At 58.9% G+C, this 15,000-nt stretch overlaps 1 protein-coding gene across 1 annotated transcript in view; it reads right to left on the bottom strand.

Annotated features, from left to right (window-relative positions):
- The window catches only part of STRA6 (signaling receptor and transporter of retinol STRA6), a gene marked incomplete at its 5' end in the record, with an annotated part of 18,326 nt that extends 3,328 nt beyond the window's left edge, over positions 1-14,998 (bottom strand). Inside the window, 15 exon segments of the mRNA XM_048318008.1 lie at positions 287-450; positions 1,594-1,695; positions 2,582-2,699; positions 4,050-4,183; positions 7,917-7,992; positions 9,424-9,457; positions 9,459-9,605; positions 9,772-9,833; positions 10,323-10,399; positions 10,573-10,640; positions 11,974-11,990; positions 11,992-12,094; positions 14,613-14,644; positions 14,647-14,776; positions 14,870-14,998. Of these exon segments, the coding sequence (XP_048173965.1) occupies positions 287-450; positions 1,594-1,695; positions 2,582-2,699; positions 4,050-4,183; positions 7,917-7,992; positions 9,424-9,457; positions 9,459-9,605; positions 9,772-9,833; positions 10,323-10,399; positions 10,573-10,640; positions 11,974-11,990; positions 11,992-12,094; positions 14,613-14,644; positions 14,647-14,776; positions 14,870-14,998 (1,393 nt within the window).
- Positions 14,999-15,000: the final 2 nt, after the last annotated feature.

Here is a 15,000-nt window from a genome sequence, read left to right as displayed (position 1 = left end):
GACACCGCTCACTCAGCGGGGACACCATTCCCTGAGGTCCCCTGAGGTCCCCTGAGGTCCTCTGAGGTCCCCCGAGGTCCCTTTAGCCCAGGACATGAAACCCCAGGTGAAACCCCAAAGGTGACCCCACATTTTTTGGATGAAGAAAGCAGGACCCAGCAGGAATCGGGAGAAGCCACCGGCTCCCCTTGGCCCCTTCCCACCGTCGGCATGGAGCGCCCATCCCAACCCCTCCATGGTGGCACCAGCACCCCTCTGGTGGCACAGCGACCTCCGGGTGCCCCACCTGGGTCAAAGGTCTCCAAGCCACGCTGCAGCAGGCTGATGTCCAGCCGGCAGAAGTGGACGGCGTTGTAGAGGCCGGAGATGACCACGCGCCACACGCCGGCCAGGACCCCCAGCAGGACGTTGGTGGGGAAGAGCAGGAAGGTGACGATGTACAGGGCGCGCCTGCGAGGAGCACCAAAAACGCCGTGGGATGGCCAAACTCCGGCCAAACTCCGGCCAAACCAAACCTCCCGTGGCCACCTCAGGCGTCTCCACCCCACGGGGAGAAGCAAAGGCCCGCCCGGGCTCCTGGAGAAGCGTCGGGAGCTACTTTTCTCCTTGGAGATTGAGGAACTGGCCAAAATATGGGGTGGGGGATGTTGGGGTGGAGGCCAGAGGCCCCAGGAGAGCCTGGGGGGTGGGACAGCCTGGTCTTGGGTGGCGACACCGCGTGGGAGTGAGGGACGGCAGCTGCTGGTGGCCTGGGATGGACACCGGCCCCAGGAGAGCCTCTGTGCCATGCCAGGGGGTGGGACATCCTGGTCTTGGGTGGTGACACCATCCTGGAGTGAGGAACCTCTGCTGGTGGCCTGGGATGGACACCGACGCCAGGAGAGGCTCACTGCCACACCCAGTGGACACTTGGACACCTCTGTCACCCTGGTCTCAGGTGGTGACACCATCTGTGATTGAGGGACACCTGCTGGTGGCCTGGGATGGACACCGGCGCCAGGAGAACCTCGCTGCCACACCAGGTGGACACTTGGACGCCTCTGTCACCCCATCTTGGGTGGTGACACCATCTGTGATTGAGGAACCTCTGCTGGTGGCCTGGGATGGACACCGGCGCCAGGAGAACCTCGCTGCCACACCAGGTGGACACTTGGACGCCTCTGTCACCCTGGTCTCAGGTGGTGACACCATCCTGGAGTGAGGAACCTCTGCTGGTGGCCTGGGATGGACACCGGCCCCAGGAGAGCCTCGCTGCCACACCAGGTGGACACTTGGACGCCTCTGTCACCCCATCTTGGGTGGTGACACCATCTGTGATTGAGGAACCTCTGCTGGTGGCCTGGGATGGACACCGACCCCAGGAGAGCCTCGCTGCCACACCCAGTGGACACTTGGACGCCTCTGTCACCCTGGTCTCAGGTGGTGACACCATCTCAGAGTGAGGAACCTCTGCTGGTGGAGCAGGATCACCCTGGCCGGTGTCACCTGACCGAAATCCAGGCCAAAACATCTGGAGAAACCTCTGTGGGAGCCTGGAGTTGTCCCCCAACCCCAGAGCGGGGACAGGAGGGGACCACGGCGGCATGCCCGTACCTGTTGGTGAGCTCCTTCCACAGGGAATGCTGCTCCAGGAACTGGGAATGGGCCAGCAGGTGCTGCACGAGGATGGCCACCAGCAGGGCCAGCCAGAAGGGCCTGGGCGGGAGGGAAGAGCCGGATGGGCACCGGGAACGTCCCGAGGCACCGGGAAGGTCCCGAAACACCGGGAAGGTCCCAAAACATCGGGAAGGTCCTGAGACACCTGGAATGTCCCGAAACACCAGGAAGGTCCCAAAGCACCGGGAAGGTCCCAAACTCTGGGAATGTCCCGAAACACTGGGAAGGTCCCAAAGCACCGGGAAGGTCCCAAAACACTGAGAGCACCCCAAGGCACCGGGAAGGTCCCAAAACACCGGGAAGGTCCCAAAACACCGGGAATGTCCCAAAACACCGGGAAGGCCCCAAAGCACCAGCAACGTCCCAAACACCGGGAACATCCCAAAGCACCGGGAATGCACCAAAACACCGGGAACATCCCAAAATACAGGAACGTCCCAAAACACTGGGAATGCCCCAAAACACCAGGAAGGTCCCAAAGCACCGGGAAGGTCCCAAAACACCGGGAATGTCCCAAAACACTGGGAATGCCCTGAGGCACCGGGAACGTCCCAAAACACCGGGAACATCCCAAAGCACCGGGAATGCCCCAAAACACCGGGAACATCCCAAAATACAGGAACGTCCCAAAACACCGGGAACGCCCCAAAACACCAGGAAGGTCCCAAAGCACCGGGAAGGTCCCAAAACACCGGGAATGTCCCAAAACACCGGGAATGCCCCGAGGCACCGGGAAGGTCCCAAAACACCGGGAACGCCCCAAAACACTGGGAATGTCCCAAAACACCGGAACATCCCAAAACACCGGGAATGCCCCAAAACACCACCCTGGACAGCAGAAACCTCCGGCAGTGCTGGAAAAACCCCAAAAGGAGCATCCCAAACCCCCTTCCTTTGGGATTTCCAGCCTTTCCCGAGGGCTCACCACATGTTCCGCAGGATCCCGAAGAGCAGGGATCCGGTGCCGGCCTGGAGCGGGATCACCACCAGGAAGGCGAAGGCCACGGAGCAGAGGAAGAAAATCACCTGCTGGATCAGGAGACCTGGAAGGCGCACACGGAGTGGGAATCCGGCATGGAAAACCGGCTCTTTTCCCGGATTTATTCCAATTTTTCCCTTTTTTCCCCATTTTTCCCATTTTTTCCCATTTTTTCCCAATTTTTCCCAATTTTCCCAAGTATTTTGTTTTCCCAATTTTCATGTTTTCCCCATTTTTTCCAATTTTTTCCCAGTTTTCCCCGATTTTCCCAGATTTTCCTTTTTTTCTATTTTTCCCCATATTTTCCCAATTTTTTCTAATTTTTCCCATTCTTTTCCAATTTTCCCCAATTTTTTGGTGTTTTTCCGAATTTTCCCCTTTTTCCCAATTTTTCCAGTTTTTCCTGAATTTTTCCTGAATTTCTCCCAATTTTTCCCATTTTTTTTCCAATTTTCCCAATTTTTTCCAATTTTTCCAAGTTTCCCAATTTTTCCAAATTTTTCCCAAATCTTTTCTGTTTTTCCCAATTCTTCAGATTTTTCCAATTTTTCCTATTTTTTCCAATTTTCCCCATTTGTCTTTATTTTCCTATTTTTTCCAATTTTTCCAGTTTTTTCCCAATTTTTCCTGACTTTTCCCAATTTTTCCCATTTTTTCCCAATTTTTCCCAATTGTTCCCAATTGTTCCCAATTTTTTTCCGATTTTCCCAATTTTTCCCAATTTTTCCGAATTTTATCGATTTTCCCCAATTCTTCAGATTTTTCCAATTTCTCCTATTTTTTCCAATTTCCCCCATTTGTCTTAATTTTCCTATTTTTTCCAATTTTCCCCAATTTTCCCAATTTTTCCATTTTCCCCCAATTTTTTCCAAATTGTTCCAAATTTTCCCGGTTTTTTTCCCAATTTTTCCCAGTTGTTCCCAATTTTCCCTAAGTTTTTTGTGTTTTTCCAATCTTTCCAAATTTTCCCCTTTTTTCCCAATTTTTTCCAAATTCTCTCAAATTTTCCCGATATTCCCAATTTTTCCAATTTTCCCCAGTTCTTTTTCAATTTTTTCCCAATTTTTTTCCAAATTTTCCCCTTTTTTCCAATTTTCCCAATTTCCCCCAATTTTCCCATTTTTTCCCATTTTTTCCATTTTCCCCAATTTCTCCCAAGTCTCCCAATTTTTTCCATTTTTTTCCAGTTTTCCCCCATTTTTCCAATTTCCCCAATTCCCCCTTTCCCCCCAGTTCTCCCACTTTTTCCTGTCCTTTCCATTCTTTCCCAATTCCCAACCGTTTATCCTTCCCAATAAACACCAGATCGCTTTTGAGGAAATGGGGACAAAACCCCTCCTGAAAATGGGGCAAAACCCAGGGAATGGCCGCTTCATCCCAAAAAAAAATCGGGATTCATCCCGAATTCCCTTACCCAGGCAGGCGAAGGCCGCCTGGAAGCTGGCGAAGCTCATCCAGCAGACGACGGCGCTCCGGGAAGGCCGCAGGGAGCGGGGCTCGGAAAACACATCCAGCACGGAGCCCTGGTACAGCGCCCGCAGGTTGGATCTGGGAAGAGATTCCAGCTGCATCCCGGCCCGGGAATGGGGAGGAGGGGGTTGGGAATGGGGATGTTGGGAATGGGGATGGGGATGTTGGGAATGGGGTTGTTGGGAATGGGGAGGGGGATGTTGGGAATGGGGATGTTGGGAATGGGGAGGGGGATGTTGGGGATGGGGATGATGGGAATGGGGATGTTGGGAATGGGGATGGGGATGTTGGGAATGGGGATGTTGGGAATGGGGATGGGGATGTTGGGAATGGGGACAGGGATGGGAATGGGGAGGGGGTTGTTGGGAATGGGGATGTTGGGAATGGGAATGGGGATGTTGGGAATGGGGACGGGGATGTTGGGAATGGGGATGGGGATGTTGGGAATGGGGATGGGGATGTTGGGAATGGGGAGGGGGGTGTTGGGAATGGGGATGTTGGGAATGGGGATGGGGATGATGGGAATGGGGATGTTGGGAATGGGGATGGGGATGTTGGGAATGGGGATGGGGATGTTGGGAATGGGGATGTTGGGAATGGGGAGGGGGGTGTTGGGAATGGGGATGTTGGGAATGGGGATGGGGATGTTGGGAATGGGGATGTTGGGAATGGGAACAGGGATGGGAATGGGGAGGGGGTTGTTGGGAATGGGGGTGTTGGGAATGGGAATGGGGATGTTGGGAATGGGGAGAGGGATGTTGGGAATGGGGAGAGGGAACGTTGGGAATGGGGATGGGGACATCAGGAATGGAGATGTTGGGAATGGGGATGTTGGGAATGGGAATGTCTGGAATGGGGATGGGGATGTCGGGAATGGGGATGGGATGTTGGGAATGGGATGTTGGGAATGGGGATGGGGATGTTGGGAATGGGGATGTTGGGAATGGGGACGGGGATGTTGGGAATGGGGATGGGAATGTTGGGAATGGGAATGTCGGGAATGGGGATGGGGATGTTGGGAATGGGGATGGGGATGATGGGAATGGGGATGTTGGGAATGGGACGTTGGGAATGGGGATGGGAATGTTGGGAATGGGGAGGGGGCTGTCAGGAATGGGGATGTCTGGAATGGGGATGGGGACATCAGGAATGGGGATGTTGGGAATGGGAATGTTGGGAATGGGCACGGGGATGTCAGGAGTGGGCACAGGGCCATTGGGAACAGGGACGGGGATGTTGGGAATGGGACATTGGGAATGGGGATGGGGATGTTGGGAATGGGATGTTGGGAATGGGGATGGTGACATTGGGAATGGGGACATCGGGAATGGGGATGTCGGGAATGGGGATGGGATGTCGGGAATGGGAACAGGGACGTTGGGAATGGGACGTTGGGAATGGGGATGGGGATGTTGGGAATGGGGATGGGGATGATGGGAATGGGAATGGGGATGTTGGGAATGGGGACGGGGCCATTGGGAATGGGGACGGGGATGTTGGGAATGGGGATGGGGACATCAGGAATGGGGATGTTGGGAATGGGAATGTTGGGAATGGGCACGGGGATGTCAGGAGTGGGCACAGGGCCATTGGGAACAGGGACGGGGATGTTGGGAATGGGACATTGGGAATGGGGATGGGGATGTTGGGAATGGGGATGGGGATGATGGGAATGGGGATGTTGGGAATGGGACGTTGGGAATGGGGATGGGGATGGTGGGGATGGGGATGTCGGGAATGAGGATGGGGATGTTGGGAATGGGGATGCTGGGAATGGGGATGGGGATGTCGGGAATGGGGATGGGGATGTCAGGAATGGGGATGGGGATGTTGGGAATGGGGATGGGGATGTCGGGAATGGGGATGGGGATGTCGGGAATGGGGATGTCGGGAATGGGGATGGGATGTTGGGAATGGGATTGGGGATGTCGGGAATGGGGATGTTGGGAATGGGAACAGGGATGGGAATGGGGAGGGGGTTGTTGGGAATGGGGGTGTTGGGAATGGGAATGGGGATGTTGGGAATGGGGAGAGGGATGTTGGGAATGGGGAGAGGGAACGTTGGGAATGGGGATGGGGACATCAGGAATGGAGATGTTGGGAATGGGGATGTTGGGAATGGGAATGTCGGGAATGGGGATGGGGATGTCGGGAATGGGGATGGGATGTTGGGAATGGGATGTTGGGAATGGGGATGGGGATGTTGGGAATGGGGATGGGGACGTTGGGAATGGGGATGTTGGGAATGGGGATGGGATGTTGGGAATGGGATGTTGGGAATGGGGATGGGGACGTTGGGAATGGGGAGGGGGACGTTGGGAATGGGGATGTCTGGAATGGGGATGGGATGTTGGGAATGGGATGTCGGGAATGGGGATGGGGATGTTGGGAATGGGGATGTTGGGAATGGGGAGGGGGACGTTGGGAATGGGGATGGGAATGTTGGGAATGGGGATGTCTGGAATGGAGATGGGATGTTGGGAATGGGGATGTCGGGAATGGGGATGGGATGTTGGGAATGGGATGTTGGGAATGGGGATGGGGATGTTGGGAATGGGGATGTTGGGAATGGGGACGGGGATGTTGGGAATGGGGATGGGAATGTTGGGAATGGGAATGTCGGGAATGGGGATGGGGATGTTGGGAATGGGGATGGGGATGATGGGAATGGGGATGTTGGGAATGGGACGTTGGGAATGGGGATGGGAATGTTGGGAATGGGGAGGGGGCTGTCAGGAATGGGGATGTCTGGAATGGGGATGGGGACATCAGGAATGGGGATGTTGGGAATGGGAATGTTGGGAATGGGCACGGGGATGTCAGGAGTGGGCACAGGGCCATTGGGAACAGGGACGGGGATGTTGGGAATGGGACATTGGGAATGGGGATGGGGATGTTGGGAATGGGATGTTGGGAATGGGGATGGTGACATTGGGAATGGGGACATCGGGAATGGGGATGTCGGGAATGGGGATGGGATGTCGGGAATGGGAACAGGGACGTTGGGAATGGGACGTTGGGAATGGGGATGGGGATGTTGGGAATGGGGATGGGGATGATGGGAATGGGAATGGGGATGTTGGGAATGGGGACGGGGCCATTGGGAATGGGGACGGGGATGTTGGGAATGGGGATGGGGACATCAGGAATGGGGATGTTGGGAATGGGAATGTTGGGAATGGGCACGGGGATGTCAGGAGTGGGCACAGGGCCATTGGGAACAGGGACGGGGATGTTGGGAATGGGACATTGGGAATGGGGATGGGGATGTTGGGAATGGGGATGGGGATGATGGGAATGGGGATGTTGGGAATGGGACGTTGGGAATGGGGATGGGGATGGTGGGGATGGGGATGTCGGGAATGAGGATGGGGATGTTGGGAATGGGGATGGGGATGTCGGGAATGGGGATGGGGATGTCAGGAATGGGGATGGGGATGTTGGGAATGGGGATGGGGATGTCGGGAATGGGGATGGGGATGTCGGGAATGGGGATGTCGGGAATGGGGATGGGATGTTGGGAATGGGATTGGGGATGTCGGGAATGCGGATGTTGGGAATGGGAACAGGGACGTTGGGAATGCGGACAGGGATGTCGGGAATGGGGATAGGATGTCGGGAATGGGGATGGGATGTCGGGAATGGGAACAGCGACGTTGGGAATGCAGACGGGGATGTCGGGAATGGGGACGGGGATGTCGGGAATGCGGACAGGGACGTTGAGAATGGGGACGGGGATGTCGGGAATGGGGATGGGATTTCGGGAACGGGGATGGGATTTCGGGAACGGGGAGCGGGCCCGCGGCCCCACCTGTGCGCCGCCAGCGTCCGCAGCAGCCCGGCGCAGGTCAGCAGGCAGCCGAGCGCCAGCGAGCAGATGTAGCAGACTGCGGGGAAAACCGGGAAGAGCCAAAAAAACCTCCTGGATCCGGGTCGGGATGGGCCCCGGGAATGGGGTTTTTATGGGAATTGTGCCTCGGGGATGAGGGATGGGCGCCGTGCCTCAGTTTCCCCAGTTTGGGCTCCCAGGTGGGAAGGGGAGGGGTGGTGGGAAGGGATCGCAGGGCTTGGGAAAAAATCCCTGGAGAGAGCCGGGATGGGGCTCTCGGGAAAGGGGGAGCTGGGGGAGGGATGGAGATGGGAGGGGGAAAAAATGGGATGAGAGAGGTTTGAGAGTCCGGGAAAAGGCGCAGAAATCCTCCCTGGAGTTGGTGGCGTCCCGAGGAAGGATGGGGGGCATCCCTGCTATCCCTTTATCCCTGGAATTCCCTCATTCCTGATATTCCTTTATTCCTGGAATTCCCTGATCCCTGCTATCCCTTTATCCCTGGAATTCCCTGCTATCCCTTTATCCCTGGAATTCCTCCATCCTTGTTATCCCTTTATCCCTGGAATTCCCTCATTCCTGATATTCCTTTATTCCTGGAATTCCCAAATCCCTACTATCCCTTTATCCCTGGAATTCCCAAATCCCTGCTATCCCTTTATCCCTGGAATTCCCTGATCCCTGATATTCCTTTATTCCTGGAATTCCCTGATCCCTGCTATCCCTTTATCCCTGGAATTCCCTGATCCCCGCTATCCCTTCATCCCCGATATTCCCTGCTATCCCTTTATCCCTATTCCTCTATCCCTGCTATTCCTTCATCCCTGCTATCCCTGAATCCCTGGAATTCCCTCATCCCTGCTATCCCTGAATCCCTGGAATTCTCGCATCCTGCTATCCCTTTATCCCTGCTATTCCCTCATCCCTGCTATCCCTTTATCCCTATTCCTCTATCCCTGCTATTCCCTGATCCCTGCTATCCCTTTATTCCTGGAATTCCCTGATCCCTGCTATCCCTTAATCCCTGCTATTCCCTCATCCCTGCTATCCCTTTCTCCCTGGAACTCCCTCATCCCTGCTACCCCTTTATCCCTAAAATTCCCCCATCCCAGCTATTCCCTCATCCCAGCTATCCCTTCATCCCTAGCCCTTTATCCCTCCTATCCCTTCACCCCAGCTCTTCCCTCACCCCCCACCCCCCCCCCCCCCATCCAAGGATTTCACTCTCCAGGGATCCGGGGGGCCCATCTGTTCCATTCCAGCAGATTTCCATCTGCCGCCTCTTCCCAACGGCTTTTCCCCCGACGCCTCTTCCCGCCTTGGCACGCGCCAGCCTGGCACAGCCCCATCCCGGCGCCTGCCAGCCGCTCCCGAAATCCCCCTGGAATCCACCCCATCCCTGACCACCCTCCGTGCTCGGAATCCTCCTGGAAACTCCCCCCCTCTCCTCCCCAAATCCCCCTCTGGAATTGGGATCCGACCGGGAACGCACCTTCCAGCGACCACAGGTAGTGGCGGACGGTTGCGGAGCTCCTTTTCCATGTCCCCCGGCACGGCCGGATTGTCCGAGGGCACCAATCCGAACTGGACCAGCAGCACCACGATGTCCTTGGTCATTCCCGCCCGGATAATCTGGATGGTGGGGACGAAGGCCACCAGCAGCAGCAGGGCCACCTGCCAGGGAGCGGCCAAGCCGCGTGAGCTCCGGGCCACGGATCCCACGGGATTGAGGGATTTAGGGCTTGGCCGAGCTCCCCGGAGCGCGTAATTCCGTAAGGAATGTTAATGCCGTTCCCGGTGATCCCGAGGGGGACGCGGCCGGGAGTGTCGCCAGTGTCACCTGGTAGACGGCGATGACGGCCATGGCGAGGGACACCACGAGCTTCAGCGGGATCCGGAATCCTGGAGGGAAAAGCGGGAGAGGAGCCAGGATTTGGGATGGTGGGGGAAGAGCGGAGCAGGCTGAGGGCTCACCCAGGAATGGGAGCTCTGGAATGGGATTTCCATGGGGAATTCCTGTTAGGATGGAGAGCTGTGAGTGGATGGATGGCTCATTCCTGCTTTTCCATGGAATCTTGGGTGACAACAGCCGGGTGCCACCTCTCTGGGACACTCCCTGCCCCCTCCATGGATGGGAAGAGCCAGGAGTAGCTCCACATTCCCGGGATTTAACCCCCTCAGGGCAGGATTTATTCCCTTATCCAACCCCCCCCCCCCCCCCAGTTGCTCCCATCCTTCCCTGGCCAAGCTTTCCTAGGAAAACTCCCTGGAAGTGTCCCAAGACGTGACTTGGAGCACCCTGGGATAGCGGGAATGGCTGATCCATAAATCCCTCCCAACCCCAGCTGTTCCTGATTCCCTGATCCCGCTGGGATCCCATCCCACATCCACCTTCCTCGGGAGCGTAGATGTAGGAGCGCAGGTAGGAGCGGATCCGGGACTGGAGGCTCTCCTCGATCGGCGCCAAGCTGTGGGAGGTGGAGAGGGGTGACGATCCCGGCCTTTGGGAATGGGATGAGCCAGGAATGGGATGAGCCGGGAATGGGATGAGCCAGGAATGGGATGAGCCGGGAATGGGATGTGCCGGGAATGGGATGAGCCGGGAATGGGATGTGTCAGGAATGGGATGTTCCATCCTTACCTCCCCTTCCGGCCCCGCTTGGACAGCACAGCCTTGAGGTACTTCCTGTAATACCCACTCCCAGGAATCTTGAGGGAATCAGGGACAAATCCATGGATTTTGGAGGGGGGCAGAGCATCCCCTGTCCCCGCTCAGCCGCCCCTCATCCGTGGCATCTCCCGACGGGAGCTTCCCGGCTCTCGTTGGGATGAGGAACGTGCGATGTCGGGGTGGGAAAGTGGGAAGAATCCGGCCTTGGTCCCAAATCCGCCTGGGATCCTCCTTCCCGCCTGCCGGCTCCTGGCCTGGGGTCACCTCAGGCCGCGCCCAGCCGGCCTTTCCTGGCTTCTCCTCCTCTCTTCCCAACAAAGTCCCGGCAACGCTCCACGTGCCGGGGATTATCCGGGAAAACGAGGAGTGGTTGATGCCGAAAGCCTCTTGTGTAAGGAGCTTATTCCAGAGGCGGATTTCCCCATCCCAAACCCAGTCCTGGGATAGCGACGGAGAACCCCCAGAGGCAGGGCCAAAGGAATGTGCGGAGCTCCCGATCCCGATTCTGGTCCTGATCCCGATCCCGAACTCTGGTCCCGATCCCAATCCTGATCCCGATCCCGGTCTCAATCCTGAACCTGGTCCTGATCCCAATCCTGATCCCGATCCCGGTCCCGATCCCGATCCTGGTCCCAATTCCGATCCTGATCCAATCCCGATTCTGGTCCAAATCCCAATCCTGATCCCGATCCCGGTCCCAATCCAATCCTGGTCCCAATCCCGATCCTGGTCCAAATCTGATCCTGGTCCCAATCCCAATCCTGATCCCAGTCCTGATTGCAATTATGATCCCTATCCCAATCCCAATCCTGATCCAGATCCCAATCCAGATCCCAGTCCTGATCCCAAATTACGATCTCTAGCCCAATCCTGATTCTGATCCCTGTCCAGATCCCCATCCTGATCCCAGTCACAATCCCAATCCCGATCCCAATCCCAGTCCTGATCCTGGTCCCAATCCCGATCCCTATCCTGGTCACAGTCCAAATCCTGATCCCAATCCAGTCCTGATCCCGGTCCCAATCCCAATCCCTATCCTGGTCACAGTCCAAATCCTGATCCCAATCCCAGTCCTGATTCCGGTCCCAATCCCGATCCCTATCCTGGTCACAATCCAATCCTGATCCCAATCCCGGTCCCAATCCTGATCCCTATCCCTGGTCACAGTCCAAATCCTGATCCCAATTCCAGTCCTGATCCCGGTCCCAATCCCGATCCCTATCTTGGTCACAATTTTAATCCTGATCCAATCCCGATCCCGATCCAATCCTGCTCCCGATCCCAATTCCCACCCCATCCCCATCCCCCTCCTGCTGCTGATGTGGGCCCCGATCCCGCTGGGAGCGTGCCCAGGTCCCGGCGTGTCCGTACCTCCCGCTCCGGGGCCGTTCCCGCGGAGGCTGCGGCCGAGCAGGGCCGGGTACCAGAGGCTGAGCAGGAGCAGCGACAGCAGGGTGGGGACGTGGGACAGCAGCGAGTAGAGCCGGTGGATCTGGGGGGACACGCGGTCACTGCCACCAGCCCAGGGGACACGGAGGGACACGGGGTCACTGCCCACCAGCCAGGGACACGGGGTGACTGCCACCGGCCGGGGGCACGGAGGGACATGGAGTCACTGCCACCAGCCCAGGGACACGTGGTCACTGCACCGGCCGGGGGCACGGAGGGACATGGGGTCACTGCCACTGGCCGGGGGACACGGAGGGACATGGGGTCACTGCCACCACCCCAGGGGACACGGGGTCACTGCACCAGCCGGGGGACATGGAGGGACATGGGGTCACTGCCACCGGCCGGGGGACATGGGGTCACTGACACCAGCCCAGGGACACGTGGTCACTGCACCGGCCGGGGGACATGGAGGGACACGTGGTCACTTCCACCACCCCAGGGACACGCGGTCACTGCTGCCGGCCGGGGGACATGGGGTCATTGCACCACCCAGGGGACGTTGCAGGGACACGGGGTCACTGTCACCACCCCAGGGGACACAGAGTCAATGCCACCACCTCAGGGGACACGGGGTCACTGCCACCGGCCAGGGGACATGGAGGGACACGGGGTCACTGCCACCAGCCAGGGGACATGCGGTCACTGCCACCAGCCAGGGACACGGAGGGACACGGGGTCACCTGCCCGCCAGCCGGGGGCACGGAGGGACATGGGGTCACTGCCACCGGCTGGGGACATGGAGGGACACGGGGTCACTGCCACCAGCCAGGGGACATGGGGTCACTGCCACCGGCTGGGGACATGGAGGGACACGCAGTCACTGCACCGGCCGGGGGACATGCAGGGACACGGGGGTCACTGCTACCGGCCGGGGACACGCGGTCACTGCCACCAGCCCAGGGACACGGGGTCACTGCCACCAGCCCAGGGACACGGAGGGACACAGGGTCACTGCCACCACTCCAGGGACACGTGGTCACTGCACCGGCCGGGGGACATGGGGTCACTGCCACTGGCCGGGGGACACGGAGGGACACGGGGTCACTGCCACCACCCCAGGGACACAGGGTCACTGCCACTGGCCAGGGACATGGGGTCACTGCCACCGGCTGGAGGCACAGAGGGACACGGGTCACTGCCACCGGCCAGGGGACACGGGGTCACTGCCACCGGCCGGGGGACACGGGAGGGACACGGGGTCACTGCCACCAGCTGGGGGACATGGGGTCACTGCTGCCAGCCAGGGGACATGGGGTCGCTGTCACCAACCAGGGGACACGGGGTCACTGCCACCACCCCAGGGACACAGGGTCACTGCCACTGGCCAGGGACATGGGGTCACTGCCACCGGCCAGGGGACACGGAGGGACACGGGGTCACTGCCACCAGCTGGGGGACATGGGTCACTGCTGCCAGCCAGGGGACATGGGGTCGCTGTCACCAACCAGGGGACACGGGTCACTGCCACCACCCCCAGGGACACAGGGTCACTGCCACTGGCCAGGACATGGGTCACTGCCACCGGCCGGGGGACACGGAGGGACACGGGGTCACTGCCACCAGCTGGGGGACATGGGGTCACTGCCGCCAGCCAGGGGACATGGGGTCGCTGTCACCAACCAGGGGACACGGGGTCACTGCCACCGGCCGGGGGCACGGAGGGACACGGGGTCACTGCCACCAGCCCAGGGACACGTGGTCACTGCACCGGCCAGGGGACATGGAGGGACACGGGGTCACTGCCACCAGCCCAGGGACACGTGGTCACTGCACCGGCCAGGGGACATGGAGGGACACGGGGTCACTGCCACCAGCCCAGGGGACACGGGGTCACTGTCACCACCCCGGGGGACACAGGGGTCAATGCCACCACCTCCAGCGGACACAGGGTCATTGCCACCACCCCAGCCAGGAGACACCTCTGGGAGGTGACAAGGGAGCCACGACACCCCAGGGCCACTCCAGGGAGGTGGACACCACCTCAGGGCCACCTCCAGGATGGGCTGAGGATACCTCAGGGCCACCCCAGGAGGTGACAACACCTCAGGGCCACCTCCAGGAAGCTGTGACACCTCAGGGCCACCTCCAGGAGGTGACACCACCCTCAGGGCCCACCTCCAGGAAGCTGTGGACACCTCAGGGCCACCTCCAGGAGGTGACACCACCTCAGGGCCACCTCCAGGGAGGTGACACCACCTCAGGGCCACCTCCAGGATGGGCTGAGAACACCTCACGGCCACTTCTAGGGATCCCTGACACCTCAGGGCCACCTCCAGGAAGCCACGAGAGCTCAGGACCGTTCCAGGAGGTGACACCACGCTCAGGGCCACCTCCAGAAGGTGACACCACCTCAGGGCCACCTCCAGGAGGTGACACCACCTCAGGGCCACCTCCAGAAGGTGACACCACCTCAGGGCCACCTCCAGGAGGTGACACCACCTCAGGACCACCCCAGAAGGTGACAACACCTCAGGGCCACCTCAGGACCACTCAGAGAAGCCACCTTCCTTCCCTGCGGGCCACCTCGCTGTCCCTCACCCCACCCTCGGGCCGCTCACCTTGGGCGACTGGGGACACTCGACCTTCTGCACACGTGCACCAGGCAGTGTCCCCAGGCCAGCAGGGACCCGGCCAGGTAGCCCAGGCGGTGGCGGCTGGTGGCGCAGGCGAGCAGGGGGAAGTAGAAGGCCGGATAATAGAGCAGCGCCAGGATCTTCCAGTACTCTGGGAAAACGGGAAGAAGGGCGGGATGAGCTCGGGGCGGCACGCGGCCGTGGCCCTGAAGGTGCCACCGTGGGGCCGGTGGTGGCCTCACCGCGGGCGCCGTGGACGAGGGCGACGCGAGGGGCAGCGGCTCCTTGTCCAGCACCAGCTGGCACAGGGACGAGAAGAGGATGCCGAAGACGGCCACGGCCGGCTCGCGGGAGCTCTCCTCTTCCAGGAAAT

Source organism: Corvus hawaiiensis, chromosome 13, assembly GCF_020740725.1.
Source record: "Corvus hawaiiensis isolate bCorHaw1 chromosome 13, bCorHaw1.pri.cur, whole genome shotgun sequence".
NCBI lineage: Eukaryota > Metazoa > Chordata > Aves > Passeriformes > Corvidae > Corvus > Corvus hawaiiensis.
The sequence above is the reverse complement of the archived record's forward strand: the minus strand, read 5'-3'. Positions and strand labels throughout refer to the sequence as shown.